This window comes from Lonchura striata, chromosome 12, assembly GCF_050655825.1.
Source record: "Lonchura striata isolate lonStrDom1 chromosome 12, ASM5065582v1, whole genome shotgun sequence".
Classification (NCBI taxonomy): Eukaryota; Metazoa; Chordata; class Aves; order Passeriformes; family Estrildidae; genus Lonchura; species Lonchura striata.
In genome coordinates, this window is record NC_140714.1 from 10,195,885 (window position 1) to 10,220,819 (window position 24,935).

Here is a 24,935-nt window from a genome sequence, read left to right on the forward strand (position 1 = left end):
AGATCCCACTGCTCAGGTTTGTATGGAGAGTGCTATTGGCATTAAAATTGAATGAGAAAAGCAGTGGTGCTTGAGAAGCAAAACGAGAGAATTTTTATTTCATTTCTTAGGCAAAATACCAAAGGAGGAGAAAAGGGTTGCAAACTCCCTGGTATCTTAGGGTAGGAGAAGAAGGAAATTTGATGGGACAGTAAAGTTCAGCTGAGCAAAGACTGACAGAATGTAGATCTAGAAAAGACTTTTAGAACAGCATCAGCCCTATGAGCTGTGGTTAAGGCTGTGTCATCAGGGGAAATAATACAGTTGTTCTTCCTTCTTATCTGTTTCCTTGGCTGTTCTTCCTGGCAGGTGGGTTGGAAGGCAAGGCTATTGTCTTGTAGTTCTGCAGAGGAGGAAGAGGCTGCATCAGTGCTTGGTTGGGTGTCTGACCAGGCAGCTAAAGCTGCTCTGTGCTGCCAGGCTGGGAGGGGCTGTGGCCCTTGCTCTGTGCTCTAGGCAGGCTGGCGGGTGTCTGCTTGGTGTGCTTTCTGTATTGGAAAGTGAATGTGCAACACCTGAAGGCTGTGTGTGTGCTCCTCCTTCAGCTTCTACTGTTGTACCTACAACTGCTTTCTGACTAAAGCCTCATTAGTCCTGTGCCAGGAGGAGGATGGAAAGTTGGAAATCCAAAGAAATATCAGAGGGAGGCTACAGGACCCTCTATTTTCTCTTGGCTAAAGGGGCAGGGACTCATGGCCCCGTCTCTTGAGTCACCTGTGCTGTCACTGTGACAGAACTGGGGTCTCCTCATGGCCATGTTGACCTGGGGAAGCTGCACCGGGCCTCTCAAGGGGCCAGAGCTGAGTTTGGGAGGATGTGGAATGTGTCAGAAAAGGAGTGGTTTGATGTGGCTGAGCTGATCTGGGGCCTTGCTGCTGTTATCAGGAGTGTCCTGCTGCTGCCCAGTTCCTCATTTGCCAATTTTCATGCTTGGTTTAATACAACCAAGTTAATGAGTTGAAATGAGCTTACTGAGAACTGGCAGGTAGTGGAGGGGGTCATGTGGCTGAGAAGGATGATGGAAGGACACTGAGCTGGAATAATGTGAACTGTGACTGACTTCCCAGCAGTGGCTTAAGTTACATCACTCCTGTAAACTGGGCTACACATGGCTGTAGGTGCCATCCCCACACTGTGGAGGGCCCTTAATAACACTTTTCCCTTAAACACTTGATATTCAGGTACCCCCAGCTTCTCCCAAAGAGAGCTGTTGAGTTGGTTTTTTCACAGACCACTGCACTTACCTTTTTTCCTTCAGGTACCTGTGATCTTTCCATGTCCTTTTTCAATCCTTCATCCTGCTGCTGCTTCGCTTGCTTCTGCTTTTCCTCTCTGAGCCTTTTGAAGAGGGGGAATAAAGGATAGGTTAAACACAGCTTGCAGCTACACCAGCTGTGCTTTTGACACACAGCATCAACATCTAACATAATATCACACCTTCCATCTAACTATTGGAGCACAGGGTTTGGGCACACCTGCTGCTGGAGTTGGCTGCTGTGAAGGGGGTATGAAGGAAGAACTGTGCAGTTGGTCCTACTCTTTCTGGAGTGATGGGTGGAAAAAGCATGTCAGGCTTTGACAGAGATGCTGGGGCGTTGTTCTGCTACAGACATGCTCTGCACCCCCTCAGTAGGTGACTCATGCCCTGCAGCTGAGCAGGATGCTCCCCAGCTGTGGGGGGGGTGGTGCTTGTGCCCAGTTCTCACCAGTGTAACCAGGTCTGTGACACACAGGAGTGAGCTGTTACACCCATGGAGCTACACTTGGCCCAAACGGGCACACTGGGGGCCAATTCTGTTGCTCCAGTTCCCTATGAAAATGAAGTGCTGGAACAGGAATGGGCTCAAGCAGTGGTGCAGAGAAACTGCAGTCTTAACCATGTGAATTTTAGGAAAATGTTTAATGCTCTTAGTAGGGCTTGTTGTGTTTTGGTTTTGTTGTTGGTGTTTTAGTTTTGGTTGGTTTTTTGGAGATTTTTTTATTTTTTAAAAAAAAATATTTTTATTTGGGGGTAGGGTTTGTGGTATCCTTCCTGAATTATTCTCCTCAATCCCCAGCATAGAATAAATGTTTGTCTTACTTATTTTGCAATTTAAGAGGGCAAACCTAATCACAGAACATCAGGAAGAAGCACCATACCTTTTCTGCTACACAGCTGAATAAAGATGCAGAGAAAGAGAATTAGCAGAACCAAAATGTCACTGTCTGGCTTTAAATCCTCATGCTAATCTGTCTGATTCACTTGAGGATGGCCAGATACAGTCATCAGTTCAGTTATCTTTGTTATTTGTGAAGTGGAATTTTGTGTAACTGGGCCTACAGGAATGTGTCTCATCTTGGGACTTACACTGATTGTGTTAATTGCTACTATTTAATCTAGTAATACAAATTAAACTTAAAAGTTTTGTAGAAGAAACATTTCAAAGCTGGAGTTGTTGCCAAATGCCCTTATGTACATATTAGTCTGACAAAATATCAGGGCAAGGCAGACTGTGTTGACTTGAGGTTTAATTTTCTATTTAGTTTACATTTTGTTACTGTAAATTGTTTTCTTAAAATGATGATTCTCCTAATAGAATCTGTTTTTGTTTCTGGGTTTAGTGTTTTCTTTGTTATTCTAGATTTTTCTACTGTAGTATGCAGGTCTTTTCTAATGTAGCTGTGGGCTGCAGTTCACTGATGAGGAGATGCAAGTACTGTCAATGTAGAACCCTTACAGAAGTAAAATTGGATGGATTGCTCACATGGGGTTTCAGATTGCTGCTACAGTTTTTTCAGTTGATTTGGCTGTTTCAGCTGTCAACACTTAAAATAGAGACTTTTCCAGAAGAGGGTCTTGCCTTACCTTGCCCTCTGTTCCTTTCTTATGGCTTTCACAGCCTTTTCTATCTTTGCTGGTGGGATTCTCTCCACGCTGCCCAGTAAGTCATTGAGCTGTTTTTCTATTACCTTTAGCATCTCTACTGTTGGCAGGTTTGTCTCATTGTCTCCAGTGCACTGGAAATAGACTTCCTGCACCTTCTTGTTCAGACTTGTGAGCATTTTGTCCTAGAGGTGACAGGAGATACGGTGAGTGGCACAGCTGGGCTCTGCCAAGTGGAACAATAATATCCCTCCAAAACCAAAGGAAATCTGGAAGGGAAACACTCTAATCCCCTTGATAAGACCCAATTGCTTGTTTCCTGGTTGGCTAACAGCAATGGCAAGAACAGATGGCTGAATTGAGCCATTCTCCTTGGTCTCATCTTCCCAGCCTGGCTGTGACCTGGGTCAGGTGGCAGCTGCCCAGCTGTCTCTGGGAGTCCTGCTCCCGCCTCGCAGCAGCTGCATGGAGCAGACACGTTTGCCCCAGTCTGCTGCCTCAGCATGCCCCAAACCAGCCTTGCTGTAGCTCCATTGTTGGAAACAGTACTGATCCCTCCTCCGTGCACCCCTGTATGCTCTGCACTGCTGTAGCTGCATTGCTGGGAAGCACTACTGATCCCTCCTCAGTGCACCCCTGTGTGCTCTGTTCCCAGGATGGATGTGACTGGTGGAGAGGAACGATTTGTGCACATGTGAACCCCCCTTGCCTGGATCCCAGCGTGTACCTGGTCATCACCTTCGTGTTCCCCAGAGGAAAAGAGCTGAACTTTGAGCTTCAGGTCGGCTACTTTCTCTTCTTCCTTGGCCACGGAGGCTCGGAGGGTGTTTACCTGCTGTTTCAGCGCTGCCAACTCCTTCTCCCTAGAGGGGGGAGAGAGAGAGGAGGTGTTTGGGAAGGGCACCTCTGGAACACTCGGCTCTGCTCTCCGCAGCCTGGGCTGGTCCCTCCTGCTGCCGGCAGATGGAGGTAACACTTCACCGCCCTGAAAACACGGGGAACTTCAGGGTTTCTTTATGGAAAATCAGTTACTGTGCTGGTGTGGGGGAGGGAGAAGTAACATAGCTAAACATTCAAGGTTTTTTAGTAAATCAGTGGGGGATCCAGATTACCTTTAAAACTTTCACAAGGAGAGAAACTACATTTTAAATGGGAATATATACATCTACCTGTGATTGACACTGTAGATTACAATGACACTGGGGTTCCCTACTGTCTTCCTCTAGGAAGGTTTTGGACAGTGTCAGCATTGGTGCTCTGGATCACTCCAGGAACTGCCTTATTTCTTTCTTTGGTCTTCCTTCATGAGAATTACACTATACTTACATTGACTCCAGGATGCTTAATGCATCATTCCCTTGCCTGTGCCTTGAGGACTAAGGAAATAGTCCCAAGCTCAAATCTTATCTCCTAAATTAAGCACATATGGGACACTTTCCTAGGAGCTCAAAGAAAGACCCTACTGTGTGAACAGAATTACATGTGCTCTGCAGTGTGTGCCTGGTGAGGTGTCTGAGGGGGCAGAGGGGTCACTTATGTCTGAAAGCTGGACCACAGAGACCCCTTCCATCACCTGAAGGGTCACACTTACATGCTTTCACGTGTGGTGATGAAAGTCTGTTGGACCTTGTTCCAGCTGTCTGCAATATCCTGGGAGTTCAGGACAAAGGATAAGTTCTCATCCAGCATCTCCATGAAAGTAGTAAGCAGTTGTTCAGGATCAGTGAAGTAGAGCTGAGGCTCCTAGAGTGGAAAACACATGTGATGAGTTTTTTCCCTCCTCTAGATTCTGTTCCACTGTGGAGGTTGGTCTGCACCAGCCCAGGCTATTCAAATGTTCTTCCAGCCAGAGAGGTCCATGTTTGTCCATGTACAAACATACATGGACATCCTTCCTGCTACATGTGTAGCTTCACTGTGCCTCAACAGCTCACCCCTATAATACATTGGCATTTTGGGGGGTAAAATGTGTTGCAAACATCTGTGAGTGGGAAAACTTCAATTTCAGACATAAGCCAGTAACTGCACTAATTTAAAAATCTTTCATTTTATGATGTCATATCTCACTGGAGGATAGCAAGCTTAGAGATGATGGTAGGTTTTTGGAAACTGAAGGAGGAAAGTTAATCTAAGGTATTTATAATACGTGTTGCCAAAGTGTGAATATTCATGAATGTATAAACATACATTTATAATTTGTAACTGCAGTAACTCCTCAAAACTGAAACTAATGGTTACAAGGTGAGGGAAATTAGTAACATTGATAAATGACACAGGACAAACAGAAAAGACAAATATTTCAACATAAGTCTTCTGACCTCATCTTCGTCTGAGCTGATTTCACTCTCTGTGTCCTCCAGTGAACCTCTGAAAAAGCATTTTGTGTGTTAGGCCTTTAGAGAAATGACAGCTCAGAGGAGATCTCGTTAGTGACAGATGAACATTGTTATTGTTCATTGTTGCTGTTTACTCTGCATGTTCCCATCTTTGCCTCCTGTGGCTGTGGGATATTTAGGGGTCAGTAGGGTCTAGGGGTCACACAAACAAGCAGCACAGGAGTCACTTTTGTCCATGAGCAAGCTGCCTTTGGTTCTGCCCTGGGCTGTGCTGGCCAGTGGGGCTGGAGTGACACGTGAACTTGAACTGAGGGTGTTGATCCAAATGCCTTTAAACTCACTGGGAGTGAGTTTAACTCACTCATTTGTTTAATGCTTCTTCCTCTACACAAGATCTGGAAGAGGGGGAAGTGGTGCTTTGCTGCTGTTGGCAGCTCAATCTGCTCATCACTTTCACTTGTACCTGTCACCCTGTGCCATGAAGGGTTAAAAACCTCTGTTGGCATCCTCTTAGTGGCAGCCCCACTTGGGGCAGGCGTTCAGCAGAGGATCTGAGAACAGAGATCACTTGGAGCAGGCACATAGGTACTGACTTGCATACCTGACAGCTTTCTGCTGGTATCTGAGTTTGTTCCAATAAGCCCCAGATCTTGGAATGCCCAGCCAAGGTGAACAGTAGGATTCCCCTGTGCTGATTCCCAGTCAGCTGAGTGCTCTTTTCACTCCTTAAGTTTGTTGTTGCTATCGTCTGGTACTTACAGTTCTCTTGATAAAAGAGGCTTCAGGAACTGTTTGAGCTGTGGCCTGACATCGCGTGATCTGAAATCCAAACTTTCTGAAAACAGCAGGGAGCTTGGCATATCCGTGAAAGTGACACTATGGGCAGTGCTTGTGGGACCCTGGTCTGGAGACAAGAGGAGGTGTCCACTTAGAGCCAGAGGCTGTCCCAGGGAGGAGAAGTAGCACCTTCCTGGCACTCACCCTGCTCTGCAGTGGGGGGACGTGGAGCATTTCCTTCATTAACCCTGGGTTCCGTTTCCTTATCCTTTTGTTTTTTGTGCCTTTTTCTGTGTTCCTCCTGCCACTCTTTTGGAGATAGCTGGTAGAGGATGTCCCTGTACATCTTGTACTCCTGCAGGGTGTCCTCGAATCTGGAGATATCACTGAGTTGAGAGAAGTGGACAAAGTTTGTTAGCAGGGAGGGAAGCTTCTGTTTGAACAGGTTCTTTCTCACTCTTGATATTGAGTTTCATCCAGAGAAGGGAAGAGTGCAGATGTCATGGATATGCAAAGGCAAAAGGGAACCTGCCCTCTGTACACTCTGTTTTCTCATGTGGAAACTGAGAATCAGTCATATTCCCTGGTCATATCTCTTGCTATGGTACTGAGCTTGCTAATTTTTGAACTTTTACTTGAAAAAGAATGAGAATTTTTTCAACTCATAATGGTAATTATACTTATTTCTTTTGTCTTTCCCTAGGTCCCCATTAAAATGCATTACTTAGTTTTGTTTGGATTTTAATCTGATGTTAGGCATTTAATTTTGGGTTTGGAATAGCTATACTTTTAAAAAAATGTCATTAGAAAACTGGATGAGTTGTTTTAGAAACAAAGCCAGCATCTGGAAAACAAAAGCCAAAACATTTTGACTCTTAAAATGGAACACTTTTAGAAATCTATCTCCTGCAAGATCTTTGAAGCTGTAGCACTGTAGGGGCTGTTAAAGGTGAGGCAGGAGTAATGAGCAGTCTTACCTTTGGACTTTCTTTATTTCAGTTGTGAGTCCCTGGATCTCTGTTATTTTCTTTGTCTTTGCCGAGGTTTCTCTTTTGGCTCTAGGAAAGGATTCACGAACAAGCCATTAAACAATTTAGTAGTGAGTAGTGAATTGAGATGCCTATGAAGCAGTGAAAAAGATGTGATATGAGCCCTAGAAATCTGTGTTGTAGATGTATCCTAGGAGATGCTTGGCTCCTGCCTGAAGACCCTTTTGTTCTTGGCAAAATTTGGAATCCCAGTGTTCAGACCTCCCTAATCTGGCTGCTGCTGAGCATCAGTTGCAGCTCTGCCCTTGTGATACCTGCAATGGGCCAAAGTGCTCGATTTGCTTCCCTGAGGGGACTGTGAGGGGTTGGGCAGAGGCATCTCCCTCCAGTAAAGGGTGTTGTGGAAGAATGGAAGTGGGGGAGCCACCAGCAGGTTCCTTGCTGCCACCAGATCAAGGGCTTTTGCAATGAGGGTATTCCCTGGATGATGTTCTTTTTCCTCTCTTTTATTGAATGTGTAGGAAGAAAGTGCCACCAGAACTGGAACTCTGGGAAACTCAGAGTGTTCAGCCAAAACCCTGCAGTGTGGTCAAGCAGCAAATCTCCAGTGCCCAGAATGGAATAGCACAGTGATGGCTCCTTCAAATGTTCCTTACATTCTCAGTGCTTCAACAGATTTATTATGGTTCTCCTTCAGGAACTCATCAAACATGGCAGCATCCTTCTCCATCCTTCTCTCAGCCTTTTCCAGTTTTTTTTCCTCATCCTTTGCTATGTTCTTCATCTTTTCAATCTCCCCTCGCTTTACTGCAATGGTGTGCTGAAATGAACCCCAAAGGCAACACAGTCACATCAGTTTCTTTTAAAGATACATTGGTTTAGCTTTGTACCTGGTTACCAAATTCCCTGATAGTTGTGGGCAGAGAGGGAAAGGATTGCAAACTCAGGTGTGTGACTTAGTGCAAGCCAGGTAGATGGAGACCAGGAGTTATTTCAGAAGGAACACAGCAAATAAGCAGTGAATCTAAAGACAGAACTCAGAAGTCCCAGCACTGCATTAATTCCTGGCTGACAAAGATTGATTCAGCTGTGTTACAGCACAATAACAGAGATGACTAATGGGAATGTTTGAGCATGGTTACTCCATTCCCTCATGCTGAGTTCAGAATGGCTCCCAGCCACAGTTTATGTACAGGACAGCAGGAACCAAAGATCAGTGCATCTGTGCATCTCACAAATGGAATGGTTCCATGGTGGTTACTGAATGATGGGAATGACCTACATTCCTTTATTTCTTGGCTGGGAATTACTGGGCTATAGATTCTGAGTGACTGTAAGGCAGGACTTGGACAGTCAGTTCATGTGTGCCACCTTGGAAAGTTCTCTAGGCATTGACCTCAGGAGAATAAACATCAAAACAAAGCAACATAGGGAAGAGTAATTAAATGAACAGAAAGTAATGTGCTGAAAGCCATGTACCTCAAGAAAAAAGATCTGTTTTCTGTCCTGTAGGTAACCATGGAAGGTCTCCCTGTCGAATGCATAATCTGAAATTAGAATATAAAGTTGCTTAGACTAGAGAGGGGGAAATATGGCTAAGGCAAAGCACAATGAATATGTAGGCTGCCATGGGCATGGATCTACTGGCATTGGAGTCAGCAATACTGATTATTATATTATAGTTATAACCTTGTTTAAGATCAGTTTCATATAGATTTTCATGGAGTAAAACCAGGGAGTATGGAGTGGAGAATCTGGTCCTTGTGAACAGACACTAATGGCAAATCTACTCCTCATGTCAGAGGCAGAAAATCTGCAACTGTATCCATTAAAATCCAACTTCAGGTTGGCTTAGTAGAAAGGTTTCCACCACATAAGATCCTGCAAACCCTCAGCTGGCTGAGCTCAGGGTTTGATCCTGCAAACCCTCAGCTCAGCTTCTGCAAGGCAGATGAAACCCACGTTATTGTGAGAGGGTGACCCAGGCTCTGAACAAAAATACCTGAGCTGGAGATGGCTCAGCCACACAGGGGTTGGCAAGATACAGCACAGAACTGTCTGTCTGCATGACCTCACCGAAGTCAGCCAGAGCCAGCTGCTCTGCCCAGCCCCTCTTTGGCCTTTGCTTTGGGCTGTCACCCAGCTAAGCAGCACCAGTGCAAAGACAGCGCCTGTTCTCCACCTTTTTTCATTGCTAACTTCCATGAAAGCATCTCCTGAAGAAGTTTCAGTCTCTCTTCACATGTCGCCTCTTTTATGCTCTCCTCTTCTTCCTCCTTTTTCAAAGCTTTCATCAATCCACTTTTTGCCTTCATTTTAGTGGAGTAAGTAGTTTTTTCATGGACTTTCATAGTCTTCCTCTTTTCACGTTCCTGTGAGAAGTCAGATATGTGTACAGTTTGATCCTGTGCTTTGCTGTGTTTTTTAAAGACATGAGTAAGTTATTGACAGCCTGGAAATCTGCAGTGGTGATACCCTGCTGATGCATATTTGTCTAGTTTATCTGACTAATCCAAATAACATTCTCTCTCAGGGCAACTGAAACACTAAATTTCTTAGCACTTGTTGTCATTGTTTTGTTGATTTGTATTCTGCATCCATCCACCAGCTGCACCAGTTTGTACCCACTCAGTGTCCTCATTTTTCCTTCTTGGGTTATTGTTGTGAGCAAATGGAAATTTTCTGAGACTTATCCTTGGAGTACCCTAGTTAAAGGGGGACAGCTCACACTTAACCAACTCAGTCCAACTTTTACAAAGACATTTAAACCATTAAGTTAAGTTTGAGAGGATCTATTCAAACCCAGTCCAGAACCATCTGGAGGGTATAAGGTGTTCTTGTTCAGTGCTTTCACATGGACTGAAGTGCAATTCAGTGCTGTCTGCACAGTTTGGACCTGGTTTATGGTGAGGACATCACTCAGCAGACATCCTTAGTGCACTGCTTCCTAAGCTCTTCCCCACAATTGTCTAGTGCCTTTCAACCCAAGCAAAAACCAGACTGTGTCAGTCAACAGTGTGAGGTGAGGAGACCTTGCTTTAGAACTCTTGCTTCCTTTCACGCTATGCCAGGCTGTGCAACCCTGTGCAACAACCAGACCTCCCAGAGATCACAGAATCCCAGAAAGGTTTGGGTTGGGACCTTAGGGATCATTTAGTTCCAACACCCTGCCATGAATAGGAGCACCCAACTAGATCAGGTTGCTCAAAGCCTCATCCAACCTGGCCTTGAACACTTCCAGGGATGAGGCATCTATAACATCCTTGAGCAACCTATGCCAGTGTCACACCCTCACAGCAAAGAATTTATTCCTAACATATAATCTAAATCTTTCCTCTTGTAGTTTAAATCCACTACCCCTTGTTGTATCACAATCTGCTTGTGTAAAAAGTTGCTCTTTTTTTTTATAAGCACCTTTTAAGTATTGAAAGATCACAATCAGGTCTACCTACATACAGCATTCTCTTCTCCAGGCTGAGCATCCCCAGCTTTCTCATGAAGAGATCTTTGATCTCTCATGCACTAAATTTTGGTATTCTGTTGGGTGGGTGCCTGCCTTAGTAATTGCTTGTTATATAGTTTAGCCTAAAGCAGTGTACATACCTCCTGTGCCTTCTTAATTTCCTTGTCCCTCATTGAGAAAAGTTCAGTATCTGATGGGACTTTAAATGGATTTTTCATTGGGGTTTTTTCATCCTCTGCTGTGCTTTCTGGGGAAAAAAACACAACAACAACAGCAACCAAAAAAAACCCAAACAAACAAAAAAAAAAAACCAAAAACCAACCAAAAAAAAAAAAACCAAACCCCAAAAAACCCAAAAAAACCCCCTGAAAAACCAGCAAAACCCAAACAGAAAAAAACCCAGAATGAGGATGTAGAAGGTGTAAAGCTGAATATCTGGACCCAGTGCAAAGGGAGTGGGATGTGCTGTGTCACACCTGGAGTGCTCCCAGCTGCAGATGTCTAACAATGCTGGATCAAGAGCAGGGAGTTGCATAGGGTTTCTGGGAAGCCAGTGACAAAACTGAGACCTCTGTATGGTTTGTCACTTGACCATACCTGATGATCAACAACAACACTTCAGGCATGGATTTTTCTGTCTGTAGCTGTTTTATCCATTTCATCTGTTTTGAGGCAGAAGAACCTGACTTCAGGCCTCTCCTCTGAGCTGACAAGGAAACATTGCTGTTTCACATTGTGTCCTTACCTGACAGCACAAGGTGGGTTTCCATTTCAAGTTTGGAAGAGAGACTTTTAGATGTTGATGCTGTATGTCAGGATGTTGTCTTTGACCCTGGCCCAAAGAAAAGCATAAATCAGTTTTACAGCAGTGATAGGCCTAGGGGCTTTCTGTATCTTAACCACTGAGCCTTTAGTGTCTGCAGCAATTAACAAAAAGCTCTATTAAACTGGAAAACATGTATGTTCTGACCTCCAGAAGGAGATGTTCATCCCTGCCTTATGTGAAACCTGTGTAAAACACAGCCCTCCTTACATGTAAAATGATGGGAAAGCAACAACAAAACAAATTTGGAGACAGCAAGCAATCCAAGTCCCTTGTCTCTTTTTCTACCTAGTCACCAGTTCTGATCCACACCCATGCTTTTCCATCCTCCTGTCACTAGTTCACAAGCTACATTTTTACTCACTAAAGCTCTTCCCAGTAATTGCTTCAGCTTTGTGGATTTCTTGTGATAAGCATGAATGATTGCAGACACTTTACAGAACTCTCTTGCCTTTCATTTTAGGTTGGCAAACTGTTGAAGGTTATATTTTTGTTTCTCTGTCTCCGGTCTTTTTGTAGTTTTTGCTATGGATCCTAAGGGACAAGGCATAGCTGGAATGATCTCACTTACAAAGAACAGATAGACCATTGTTAAAGCTATCCTTTAATCATCAAAGGCAGCAAGCTGGTCTTAGTGAGGTATTAGTTCACTTGATGCAATTCTGCTGCTGGCACCTTTCCTGACCTGCACTGCTACAAGATGCTGCAGAAAATATCCTCTTCTGCTTTCACTAGTTTCAGGGCTATTTTAGAGCATCAGTTTTTGCTCTGAACAGCCTCCAGTTTTTATGTATTTTGCGCTAAACTCATCTGGCCTAATTTCCATGTCTATCCTAGGTGCTTTGTGTATTTTCTGCAGCTGCCCAATTAGTACCTTATTCTTTGGAGGTGTCAAACTTTCACTGCTGATGAGAGACAGAGGCTGAGGTAGAATTTAAACTTTTGAATATATTCCAAACGTTTTCTCTGCCCTTTTCACTTCTTGAAGTACATTTTACCAAGAACCTCCTTGACTGTTACATGAGTTCAAAGCTCTCTGACTTTTGCTTAATGTAAGGGGATATTTATCTCTAGGGTCTCTCATCTACATCCTGGAACAACATCATTCCTGCTGCTGATGTGAGTTTTGGAGAAAGCCCCATCAGGGCAGGGCAGGGCAGGGGTGGGCAGGCAGTTGGATGCCTAAATACAGTTTGTGAACCTCACAGAGCAGTTGCAGCAAACACCTGGAGCCTCAGCCCTCAGTGCACACCTTGATTTTGTAATCTAAAACCTTTCTCATAAGAATTTTCTTCTTCCTGTGGTTGATTTAAATTCCTCCTACAGGCAATGGGTCTGAAAAGCAGGACTAGACAGTGGCATATGGAAAATAATTGTCAGTGCAACCCTCAGAGATAATAAGTGCTTTATAATATAATTTTAGCTAAATGTAGGAATCTGTATCTATGATTAACTTATAAATTTTCATTTTATTAAGATATTTTTTGTTTGGAGTTGCTGGGGTTTTTTATAGGTTGTTTGCACAGCACTTTGGAAATAATGCCAGAAGCTACAGGAGCACTAGCTCTGATAATTTTTAATTATTAAACTCGATAAAGCAAATAAAAAAAGCTTCATTGCTAGAATCATTTAGCATATATTTCATTGCCTCTGACTGATTATATTCCAGTAGCTGTGTACCTGTAGTGCTTGAATCAATAGATAAGGCACTCAGGGTTTTAATTCACTGAAACCTTTATTCAGTGCTTTTCCCTAGCATCAGACTGCTGAGTAAAAAAAACAAAAACAAGCAAACAAAACCCCCCCAAAAAATATAAAAAACCCACAAAAAAACCCAAAAAGAAACAAAAAACCCCAAATCATCAAAACAAAAAGCCAAAGTAAATATGCAGATGGATCTAAAAACTAGTGCAACAAATCCATCTGCCATGTTCCAGAGCAGAGGATGTCACACATCTGTCCCTAGCAGAGTTCTCTGCACACCCTCCTCACCCGTTCTTCCACGGTGTCTCACCCAGTGGTGTCACCCATGGATGTCCCTTTCACTCAGAGGTGTCCCTCATACCGAGCAGTGTCCCTATTACCCAGGGGTGTCACCCTGGGATGTCCCTCTCACCCTGGGGTGTCCCTCTCACCAAGCAGTGTCCCTATCACCCCGCAGTCTCACCTTGTGGTGTCCCTCTCACCCAGGGATGTCCCCTTCATGCAGCGGTGTCCCTCTCACCCAGCGGTGTCACCCTGGGGTGTCCCTCTCACCCAGGCGTGTCCCTCTCACCATGCAGTGTCCCTGTCACCAAGCAGTGTCCCTGTCACACAGCGGTGTCACCCTGGGGTGTCCCTCTCACCCAGGCGTGTCCCTCTCACCATGCAGTGTCCCTGTCACCAAGCAGTGTCCCTGTCACATAGCAGTGTCACCCTGGGGTCACCCTCTCACCCAGGGGTGTCCCACTCACCCTGGGGTGTCCCTATCACCCAGAGGCATCCCTCTCACCAAGCAGTGTCCCTGTCACACAGCGGTGTCACACTGGGGTGTCCCTCTCACCCTGGGGTGTCCCTCTCACCCAGGGGTGTCCCTCTCACCCAGCGGTGTCACCCTGGGGTGTCCCTCTCACCCAGGGGTGTCCCTCTCACCATGCAGTGTCCCTCTCACCGAGCAGTGTCCCTGTCACACAGCGGTGTCACCCTGGGGTCACCCTCTCCCCAGGGGTGTCCCACTCACCCTGGGGTGTTCCTATCACCCAGAGGCATCCCTCTCACCAAGCAGTGTCCCTGTCACACAGCGGTGTCACACTGGGGTGTCCCTCTCACCCTGGGGTGTCCCTCTCACCCTGGGGTGTCCCTCTCACCCAGGGGTGTCCCTCTCACCCAGCAGTGTCACCCTGGGGTGTCCCTCTCACCCAGGTGTGTCCCTCTCACCATGCAGTGTCCCTGTCACCAAGCAGTGTCCCTGTCACACAGCGGTGTCACCCTGGGGTCACCCTCTCCCCAGGGGTGTCCCACTCACCCTGGGGTGTCCCTATCACCCAGAGGCATCCCTCTCACCAAGCAGTGTCCCTGTCACACAGCGGTGTCACACTGGGGTGTCCCTCTCACCCTGGGATGTCTCCCTCACCCAGCGGCGTCTCCCTCACCCAGGGGTGTCACACAGGTCTGTCCCCTCACCCAGGGCTGTCCCACTCACCCAGCGGTGTCACCCAGGGCTGTCCCCTCACCCAGGGCTGTCCCCTCACCCGGTCTGTCCCCTCACCCAGGTCTGTCCCCTCACTCGGGTCTGTCCCCTCACCCGGTCTGTCCCCTCACCCGGGGCTGTCCCCTCACCCGGGGCTGTCCCCTCACCCGGGGCTGTCTCCCGCGGGCCGCTGTGCTCGGGGCGCGGCGCCGCCTCAGCTGGCGCTGCCATGGCAACGCGCGCTCCCGCGGCCCGGCCGTGCGGCGCCCGCCTCGGCGGGGCCCGGCCCGGAGGGACCCGGCCCGGAGAGACCCGGCCCGGAGGGGCCCGGCCGGAGCGGCACCGGCCCGGAGCGGCACCGGCCCGGAGCGGCACCGGTCCCGGCTCCAGGGGCAGCTCCCAGCAGTCCAAAGCAGCCCCAAACCCGCCGGGATGCGGGGCTGCGGGCCGGCGTCCCGAGCGGGCGGCTGGCTGAGCTCCCGTGTGCGTCCGAGTGCCCCCCGGGAAGGAAGCGAACTGCTCTGCTGTGAGAGGCCTCCCTGCCTTGCTGGGCTCTCTGTTCATTATTTCAGGCCTGGGAATTGGGTATTTAACCCTATGTCTGTCAGCAGAGGGTTGAAGAAATGGGAGGTGGGGTTCCTCTTTGTGGAATGAGCATAATTTATCGTTTCCTGATCTCTGCCTTGGTCTTTTTGCAAAGTGTGAACAGCCACAGTTTGGAGAGTACGTGTGGGATGGTGAACACACTGCCATTTACTGAATGTTGCCCAAGTCAAAAATGCTACAGATCTCCAAGTATCACCTTCTGAAATACTGTATAATTTTATAGAGGATTTGACAAAATATTAGTTGGTAAAAAGCACTATGTTTTCATACAGAGTAAGATCCTTAAATTCCCTTATTTAACCTTTCCTGTTTCTGAGAAGACAAAATTGATTCCAAATGGATCATGTTCCTCTTTAGACCCTTTAGAATCTCTATTAATACAATTTCAGTTTTCAGAAATAGCAGTTTATTTCATTTACTGATAGATTTCCAAACAGCTTTCTCTCTGTGAATAACTCATGCAATAAATAGCATGAATTTCTGTAAGTGCAAACTCCCATTTGATTGTTACAATTCTTTTCTGTAATTGCTGATTATCAAGAGACTGGATTCAGGCAACAAAAGAAAAATGCTTGTACAGAAAGAAATTTTTCTTTATTCTGCACATGAATGCTTTAATTTCTAGCAGTGATGCAGAAAACCATTGTGCTATCTGTAGTATATTTTGGGGTATTACCCAAATGCATTGAGGAGTATGTATCAAAAATTATATTACAGAATAATTTCTATTACAGAATAATTTCTATTGCAAAAAAAAAAAATCAGGAGTAAATTGTACTAAATATGCATATTTTCTAAATGCTTAATATGAAATGTTCTTTGTTCAGAAACACCAGTTTATTACAGAATTGTGAACTCATCGCGTTGGAAACATCACAGAAATAGATAACAGAAACTGAAGACATTTGAACAGCTCTGGCTCTGTCTGGCACAATCTCTATATCAATGAATTAAACATTTGTACATGTTCTGAACTGTCCTTGCTAACTAGTTATTTCCCAAAAGCAGAATACAGGTTATTTAAAAGCAGAGATGTATTTTGTGAATTCTTGGAAATGTGAAAGCTCTTCACATCTTGGTTCCTTATTGATGCACATGCCACGAGCTACTTAGGCTTTGCATTTCCTTGAGGCCAAAGAAGTTTTTAAGGCCAGAAGGACATCTGGGGTCTATTTTTAGCCACCATTAACTTGGTTAATGAATGGAATAAATAGCATGTGCAACATCATGGGAAAATCTGCCTGCGAGGAACAGGCTGTGCAGCTGACCATGTCTGCAGCTCCTTGGGGTAAGGGTGCTTCAGGGCACCCCAGTTTTTGGGATTATGAAATGTTTGGTGCCCAGCTGAGAAAGCCAGGCAGCTGGCATGGTAAGAGTGGCAGGTGGCTGCTTATCTTTCCAGCAGAATGTCTGAGATTTGGGGATTTGTGATTTTGTTAGGACACAGGATTGGGATTTCAGGATATTGTGATTCCTTTGCTCCCTTCATTTTTTCATGAAGGAGCTGCTTGTCTTCTCCATTCAGTGCCCCTGTTGGTACACAGGGATGCTGATCACTTCCACAGAGATACTGCAGGGGTTAATTAGTGTTGGCAAAACGTTTTGAAATGGATGATTAAGAAATGGATGATTGATAGATGAAAGCTGAATCAGTACCTGCATAAAGAAATCTTCCTCTGTAGTCTTATCACTCTGGGAAACACCCTGTGTACCCAAGGATGCTGCACAGGCCACTGGGCACTCATCTCCCCACTGCCTGGAGTGTCCTCCAGGGGACTCATTTATTGCAGAATTCCACTTTAGTCTGTGTGATGTGAGCCCCAGTACGTGCCACAGAGAGAACAGCCTGGCAGCAGCCAGCGAGCACTGTGGAAGTACCACACGAGCTGGAGCTTTTTTTTCTCTGGAGCTCTTGTCCTGCTCTTTTCCAGTGAGTTATGCAGCTACAGAACCCAGAGCATCTCAGGAGGAAGAAGGGGAAGGTGAAGCCCATTCCCATGGTGAGAGACAAGGAAGGAGGAGGTATCCTCGAGTGAGTGCCCACAAGACACCTACAAGAGCTCTGTGGAAGGTGGTGCACACAGCTCTCTGCTTTACCAGGGCCTCTGGTGAGCTGTCAGCAGAAGTTTTCTGCTGGTGGGTCTCTTTGAGACACTGTTCTCCTGCCTTTCTCCTGCCTGTGGGCAAGCAGATGGTTGTGGAGATCCCACAGGGCATTTATGGCTGCTCTCACACTTCTTTCAACTATTGTGCACACTCCTGAGCTTGGTAGAGAGGCTGAAAGGCAGCAAAAGAGTGACCAGGTAGTTCCCCATTATTCAGAGAATAATTTTTATTTTATTCACAGAATGAACTCCTGCATCAGCACAACAGTTCAATTAAAGATGCCAGAAGAAACAGGTCTGAAGACCATGTCCATCCCATCTGATCCCAAAAATTCTCTGTTTCAATGTGGATCATCTCTCCAATCAGACCATTGTGAAGGCCACATGTGCTGCACAGCAGATCCGGGGCCTCTCAACAGCAACAGGGATCTCTCCTCTCTCCTCAGCTCATAGGGCGCAGGGAGGTGCTGGCCTGATGGAAAAAGGATTACCATGGTTTGGGGTGGAGCCATCCCAAAGCAGAGGAGCAGCTCTAGCAGAAGGTAAAGCAGGAGTCCTCCCAGGAGCATCGGCAAAGCTCTGCTTACCCGAGTGCTGTGGCCCCATGGGGTATAACCACTGGCACTTGCTTGTCCCCTGCTCCTTCCAGCTAAAGCTTACCTGCAGGAAGGATCTAATCTCAAAAACCAAAAATGTCGCCGGTCACCTTTGCTCGGCCAGAGCCAGCCACGAGATGGCAGCAGCCTCGTGTTGCCGGGCTGGGATTTGGCTCCTTCCCTCGTTTCCCACTCCGGCTCCTCCCTGCCCTTTTCACGTTGCAGATGAGTTCTCCAGGTCTGACGAGCGCCAAGAAACCTTCTTCCAGCCTCTGGGCTGAAGGAGAAGTGACCCCGAGGAAGGCTCTGAAAGAAGATCTGTGAGCTCAGCTCCTATCTTTGCAAACAAGCTGATGGAGCAGAACTGCCTTGTCTCCTGATCCCCATCCCCCAGGGTGTTCATGGGATGTCTTATCCAAAGTGAATGTGCACAATTCTTTCAGGAGCTCAGGTTTCAACCTAGTGGATCAAAACTGCTAAAGTTTCTGAAGGGCCATATGGAAATTAAGTCCCTGTCATTCTTCCTTTCACTGCAGCTACTCAGGGGTGCTGTGTGATGACTTGGACAAGGAGCAGCAGGTGCTCAGTGATTTGTATTTCACACTTGTTCTTGCTGAGGATGCAAGCTCCTTCCTGCTGAAGAGAAAATGTTCTGCAGTCTTCAGCCTGGGATCCTGGCCAGAGCTGGAACAGTTTCTTTTGCAATGCAAAGCTAATTCTGGTGTGTGCTGAGACATCTGCACACAGATAAGGTGTGTGCTTTGCTCTGGCTCCCAGCTAACACAGCCAAGGCCATGGAGAATGGGTTAGCTTTTGCTCCCTGATGTGTGGCCCAGGCAGTGTGGGACTGCTTGGTGGTGCTGTAGCAGAGCCTGGTGCAGATACAGTGGAAGGTGATAGAATCTCAGGGTAAGACTATTGGAGAGGGACCTCTGGAGGTCTCTTGTCCAGCCTCCTGCTCAAAGCAGGGATAACTTCCAAGTCATATCACGCTGTTCAAGGCCTTGCCCAGCTCTTTTGAAAATCTCTAAGGGTGAAGATTTTGTGAAGTCTCTGGACAATGGAGGCTGAGATCAGGGAGGCTGAGCCTGGGTTCAGTGGGGTGACCCCCCTGGTTTGCTCTGGTAAGGATATAAATAAACAATATGGTTGCAATTTCAAGGCCAGTTCTGAATAACCACGTAGGCCTGGTCCCCAGATGAAAACTGTAACTAGTTCCAGACTTCCCTCTGAGCTCAGTAGTTTTGGGAGCTAGAGATTGCATTTGGCCCATTGTGCAAAAGAGAGCCACAAAGTTGCAGCCAAGGAGACTTTCTTAAGCTGGACTATAAATCCACATTATTTGCATGGACAAATGACCCAGGAACCTGAGGCTGAAACTTCATGATTTTGCATTAAGCTCTTGAGGCACAGTTCCAACCTTTTTCCTGGCTCTTGCTTTGTGGCAAAACTTCAGCTGCTGTCACTGCATGGGAACAGATCCAGCTGAAAAATACCCTGCCTGAGGAAAAGATCCTTTTTTATCATGATCGCTGTGATGGCTTGAGGAAGAGGGACACATGGGCTAGGGAAAGATGGAATTGCCCCTTTCAGTGACAGCCTGTGCTTTGATCACTTAGGAAGATAGTGAAACTGCAGCTGGTAAAAAGGGCTGATCCTACAAGTCCTACACAAAAATTTTCTTCAAGAGGAGCTTGTGGAGCACAGCAAAAAGGATTAATAAGCCAATGTTATGGGTTGAGCTGCAAAAGGAAGCACATGCTTCACGACTCCAAGCTCTTTCTGCTCATGTGGAATGGATTAAAGATAAAAACAACCCTGTAATGCACTTTGCTCCTGATCTGTTTTGATCCTGTCTATCTTCTTCTCCAGAGAAGCTTGTGCAGGCACTGTTATCTGTAACTCAAAACTGTGGCTCATATTCCCAGGCTAGCTCATGGGATCCACTTCTCCTTGCCAGAGAATGAGGGATCACTGGGTACCAGCTGCAGTGGTTCAGGAATGTTTAGTGCCAGCCTGGTTGTTTTCTTGCAGGATCTGCCTATTGGCATCTGTATTTTGAATATGGAATACTGGGCCACACAGAAACATAGTGACTCTGCTAGTGCTGAGCAGTGGATCTCCTGTGGGAGAAGCACCAAATCCATCTTTGATGTCTGTTTAGCTGGAATCATGGACAGCAAAAACATGCTCCTCACACAACAACAGCTTCATTACTCAGAAATACTTTGAAATTCCAGATCCTGTTCCTATTCTTTTTGCCTGCACCGGTGTGAATGACCGCTGTTCTCCTCCCCACTGAGATGTCAGCAGATCCTGTAGCTTGTTTTCCACTGAAATATCTCTTCTTAGGTAAATATTACATCTGGGCTTGCTTTGCCAGTGGCTTTCCTACCTGGAGTTTGTACAACAGGTCAATGCCCTGCTGGGAGATAAGAGGAATACTTGCTGCCAGTGCTGTTTGCTGATGTGAAATGCCACCCTGCTCTTCCATCATCATTTGCTCCTCCAAAGTTTTTTGAATGTTGCTTAAGTCCTGGAGGTTTTTGCAAATTGAGGGAAATTTAAGACAAGATGTTGAATGTTTGGACAGAGCAGAAGGACTTGTTTATTGCAACAGCCATGACTTGTAAATTATTCATCTGTGTGTAATTGAAACGCTCAGATCCCCAGAGGTCATGTTACAAAGAGTGAGGTGAAGGATCAGCGAGCTTCCAGCAAAACAGGAAGGTTGGCAGGTCCTGGGGAAGCCTCCTCCATTCACCTGCATCTGTTTCATGGCAGTGCCGTTTTGCTGGTGAAAATTGAGTTTTCAAGAAGTGAAGCAATGTACAAACACGTGTCTGGGAAGGGGAGATGCCATGAATAAAATACCTTCCTCTCAGTTTTCCCTCCAGTGGGAAACACATGTTTGAAGCCTGTTGCAGTGAAACATCTATACAGTCTGAGGGCGCAGCCTGAGTATCAGCACACATTGGACCCTGGGCTCTGTGAAATGGAAAAGAAGTTCCAAGGACCAAGAGGGACCAGAATAGCTGTGTAAGCAGAAAATGATCCAGTGCAGTTCCACTCAGCAGTCCTGTCTCTGTATAACACCAAACTTCAACTAATTAAAAAGAGCAGATGCTAGCTGGAACATTAATTGGAACAGCTATCAACTTTTCTCTGTGCTTAAATCCGTATTCTAGCTCTCTCATGCCAGGTTTGGAGAGAAAGAGTTAACCCTTCAGGTTGTTGTTGTGGGCTTTTTTTTTTTTTTTTTTTTTTTTTTTAGGCACAGCATGTCCTTAGAAGAGAGCATAATGAAAGTTCTATGAATAGGTTTGGATCCAGGTTTTTTTCAGTTGAAAACAATTCTGTCTAATAATGCAGAGCCATCATCACAAACAGCACTTTCAACCCTTCCCTCTCACTGTGCTGTCAGTAAAGTGATCTTGATCAGCTTTCAGAGGCCTTGTAGCAGTGCTGGGCACAGAGCCAGCTGCTCTTCTTCCCTGTATGAATTGCATTAGATGGACACCTCTTTGTTAACCTGGGCTCATTTGTTCCCCTCAGCCTGTATTCCTTCTCATTAGACTTGATGTATGATCAAGAAAAGAAAGTGCAAAGAGCTCAGCTGACATCTGATACACTTATAAATAGCCTTTCTGCCCTGCTGCAGTTCTGTGGCCATCCCAACGGGAGTGAGCACTTGGTGTATCACACTCTTCCTGGAACTGGGATGCTATCGAAGATTTTCCTCTAAAGCAGCCAAATTTGGATGTTGGAAACTGGGTGCTTGAATGCAGGCACCACTGGTCTGTTCCAGATTGGCAGTTCCTTAGTTTTGTCCTAATCTCCAATTCTTTAGAGATCAGGCAAAGGCATTGTTTGAACAGCGAGGCTCTTCCACTGTTCCAAGCCCTCTGTGCTCCCTGTAGCAGTGAGGCTCTCTCAGCACAATGACAAGCCCTGGACTTTTTCTAAAACTTTGCTCACACTCCACCCCAAGCTCCTGTTACTCCCTTCATTCCCAAGCCCTATTTCCTCCCTCTCCCTCAGGGCTGGATCCTATCTCCTCCCTGGGCTCACTGAGTTCATCACAGGTCTGGCAATACTTGTTGAGATGTGTCCTGTGTGCTGTCATGAGCACCAGTGTTCCCATCTGAACACACTCTGCTCTGGCTTCCAGTGGATGATGAGGAGAGTATCCCTTAACCCCTTTACTTTTGCTGACCTCCTTGGGTGATAACTATTGTCATTTCCCACACCTTACTGGCACTGAATGAGCCTCAAATTCAGCTCCCAAAGAGATTGCCAGGGAGTGATCAGTTTAGGCAGAGGAGCTATGGAGGATTACAGGTCTGATTGAGATATTACAGATTATTCCTGAATCATACTCTTGTCTGATGAAAGAAATTATTCAGATCCTTCCAACACAATTTGCAGATACAGCCGACAGCCAGCTCAGCACTGTGTGAGGAGCTCACAATGTTTTGCAAATGGAATAAAGTTCATTTAACACAGCAGGCCTGTATTTGTTGTTAACTCTAAGGTCTCTCACCTGAAACAACCTGCAAATCACTTACCCCATCACTGCTTAGAGGAGGAATTAGCTCCTGAGAGCTGCTGTTGGGGAAGGAGATGGGGCTTTCTGAGGGATGACCCCCTTTCCCAAGGGAGGGTAAAGGTCTTTTTCCTGTGATGCTGAGTTTGTCATTGAAATACTCACAGTCCCTTGTTCTCTTTTTGGATAGCCAGGACTCTGCCTCAAAACCACTCTCCTGCCTCTGGGCTGCCTCTCTCAACAGTGCTGTCAATATTGGTCTTAATGTAATTTTGCTCTTTTTTTTGGCTGCTTTCTCTTCCTAGGTGGGAATGCTGTCACTGCCAAATGACACCTGCTTCCCATGGGTCTCTTTAGCCTGTAGAAAGATTGTTCTTTCCCCCTAGCTCAGCTGCAGGCAGGCATCTCCTGGGGCCCGTGGATCAGGTAAGCAGCTCCTCCTGACTCAGTTCTGCTGAGCTCTCAGTGCCTGTCTGCCTTCTGGATGTCTTGTTGATTACTGACAGCCACGGGTGAATGGCTCACACCCTGACGATGGTGGATTTTCAGACATTTACAGGTTAGGAGGTGAAACGGGGACTTGTTTCCTATTGTTTGCCTCCCATGTTCGGTCAGCATCTTCCCCCCCCCAGCACCCACCCCAATGTCACTGCCTGCCAAGTCTCTGCTGTGATCAGCTTTCTCTCCTGGGTAACTTCATGTTTCGACTCTGCCAGCCCGTTTTCTTCCAGGAGGAGACAAGCTGCCATGCATCCTCCACAGCCCGTGTCCCTGCAGCCCATCCCAGTCCTGCAGGACGCTGGGTACCGCTCTGCCCCGGGGCAGCCGAGCCCTTGCAGTGCCCCAGAGCGTGTTTGCAGCTGAGCTGCCTGGAGAGAACATTAGCATTGCTGCATCGGGACAGAGAGCAGCCTTGTGATTGCTCCTTGAGTTGTTCTTTGTGGCTGCTAACTCTGCCCTCATGCCCCAGAGATGTCAGGTGTGTCCTGAGGTCAGACTTTCCCCTGTGGAAAATGGGGCAACGGTTCTCAGAGCCTGTAATGGGAATTTCTTTGGGGCATGGCAACGATCTCACCTGGCTGAATGCAGACTTGTGCCAGGTTAAGCCATCAGCCTTGAATGCCTTCTCTGTTCTTGTTCCAAATCAGCTTTTAAATTAGAAATCCTACCACCTGCGTTTGATATGGGCAGGGATTTTGCAATACTGGGGGCTGAGTCAGGCACAGAGACAAGAGCCATACCTGCTGCTAAAAGGTTCTGCTGCATTTAGGTACCCACTGCAATAGTTCCCCTCCTCACCCCATCTCCCAGGGTTGAGCAAGACTGGCAAACCTGGTCAGCTGAGCACCAGAGGAGCAGCTCTGCAGGGCCCTGGGCACTGGCTGACTCAGCAGGGACTCTGCTCCCTGCCTGCTCATGGCTTTTCTCCTGTCAGCAGCAGCATGGCCAAGGTAAATTTCCTGCTTTTGGAACAGCTTTGGTTCCTGCTGAGACTGGCAGCCTCTGCCTTACTGTGAATCTTTTTGATACAGCAGCAGAACACCATCCAGGTATGGAAAACAGGCTGACCCTCTCCAGTAGTCTGCCACATGTTTGTGACATTTACTGATCCAAATCTCCCTAGACTGTACCCTGAAGGGAAAGCATCTGATTCTCGTCCTTCAGATCCAGGTCCCTTTGCCAGTTCCCACTTTTAAAGCTTCCCTGATAAAATCTAATGGAGCTCATTCAGGGGTGGCTCATTCAACTGTGGGAAAGGTTCTTGTTAAAAAAGTGTTTAGACTTCTGTTATCCTCGTATTTATCTTCCTGTACTTTTCAATGCTTTCTGAGCCTGGTCTATGGCTAAACCATGCTCAAGGGATTAGTTAAAAGATTCTTATTTATTTTATTGATACTTCTAGCATCTTGTTAGTAATTTTCTGCTTTTGGTACTGGTAAATGGGGAATCAAGGAGCTCTATCACAACAATACATCTATTGTCGGAAGTTCCTAAGTGAAGGTCTTTTAAGTTTTTCCGAGTTTCTGTGTTTGAATACACAGCATTGCTTTGGGCCAAGCCCAGAGAAACCTCCTGCATGATTTACCTTCCATTCTCCACACACTGTGCTGGACCTGGGATTTCATGCTCTGCTCATCCTGGGTCACAGCTTGATCTCTTTGAAGGTGGCAAATCCTGCAGCTCCATTAAGGTATGGCTGCTCAAGACAGCCCCTTGAAGCAGCCCACGTGTCTCCTCAGCAGGTCTGCAGGCTTAGAGGCAGCCAAAGAAGGCTCCTGGCACATTTTCCTCTTCAAAGTGGGTGTGAGGGAGGAGGAGGCAGCAGTTATTGAGCTGACAAAATTTCTTGTCTCCTGCCTGAGTCTCAGTGGGCTTCAAAAGAGGGTTGAGAAATGCCAAGTCCTTGGGCTGGCCCTGTCCCATGCAGGGGCTGCCTTCCAGTGTGGCCCAGGAGCCTCTGCTCAAGGTGATATTTTTCAGCATTTTTATTCCTTTTGCACCTCTTGTTTGGGTTACTGACATTTTCCTGCTGGCTTATATTTTTATGAGGATTCTTCTCACCCACTGGGCTCTGATGACTGGGCCACCTTCCCGCTGCTGGTGTCCAGCAAAGCCATGGCAC

At 46.5% G+C, this 24,935-nt stretch overlaps 1 protein-coding gene and 1 long non-coding RNA gene across 7 annotated transcripts; both read right to left on the bottom strand.

Moving 5' to 3' along the window:
• Positions 1-244: 244 nt before the first annotated feature.
• On the bottom strand, positions 245-14,724 carry CFAP100 (cilia and flagella associated protein 100). Of its 6 annotated transcripts, XM_085590484.1 has the most exons (15): positions 14,627-14,724; positions 11,213-11,299; positions 10,608-10,714; positions 9,187-9,376; positions 8,484-8,551; positions 7,661-7,824; positions 6,993-7,073; positions 6,220-6,401; positions 5,998-6,142; positions 5,221-5,269; positions 4,494-4,645; positions 3,630-3,765; positions 2,885-3,087; positions 1,284-1,377; positions 245-382 (listed from the first exon to the last, which is right to left on the bottom strand). In XM_085590484.1, exons 2-15 carry the CDS (start codon positions 11,235-11,237, stop codon positions 317-319), a joined length of 1,662 nt encoding a protein of 553 aa, XP_085446610.1. In that variant the 5' UTR covers positions 11,238-11,299; positions 14,627-14,724; the 3' UTR covers positions 245-316. The 6 variants fall into 6 exon arrangements, with proteins under 6 accessions (XP_085446610.1, XP_085446607.1, XP_085446608.1 ...); XM_085590481.1 differs by lacking the exon at positions 245-382 and having other exon boundaries at positions 874-1,377; positions 14,609-14,696; XM_085590482.1 differs by lacking the exon at positions 245-382 and having other exon boundaries at positions 874-1,377; positions 14,591-14,664.
• A 2,658-nt stretch (positions 14,725-17,382) lies between these two features.
• Positions 17,383-24,935, bottom strand: LOC146766246 (uncharacterized). Its single transcript, XR_014958140.1, has 2 exons — positions 17,831-24,935; positions 17,383-17,642 (listed from the first exon to the last, which is right to left on the bottom strand). It is a non-coding gene; the product is annotated as an uncharacterized LOC146766246 (long non-coding RNA).

Bases quoted from the DNA above. Each gene is read 5' to 3' on its own strand.
- CFAP100 (XM_085590481.1), bottom strand. From the start codon at position 11,237: ATGGAAACCCACCTTGTGCTGTCAG. The intron at 9,377-10,607 runs GTATGTACACTG...GACTTCTCACAG, and splicing joins AAATTAAGAAGGCACAGGAG to GAACGTGAAAAGAGGAAGAC. The intron at 5,270-5,997 runs GTAAGTACCAGA...ATGCTTTTTCAG, and splicing joins CCTCTTTTATCAAGAGAACT to AGGTTCACTGGAGGACACAG.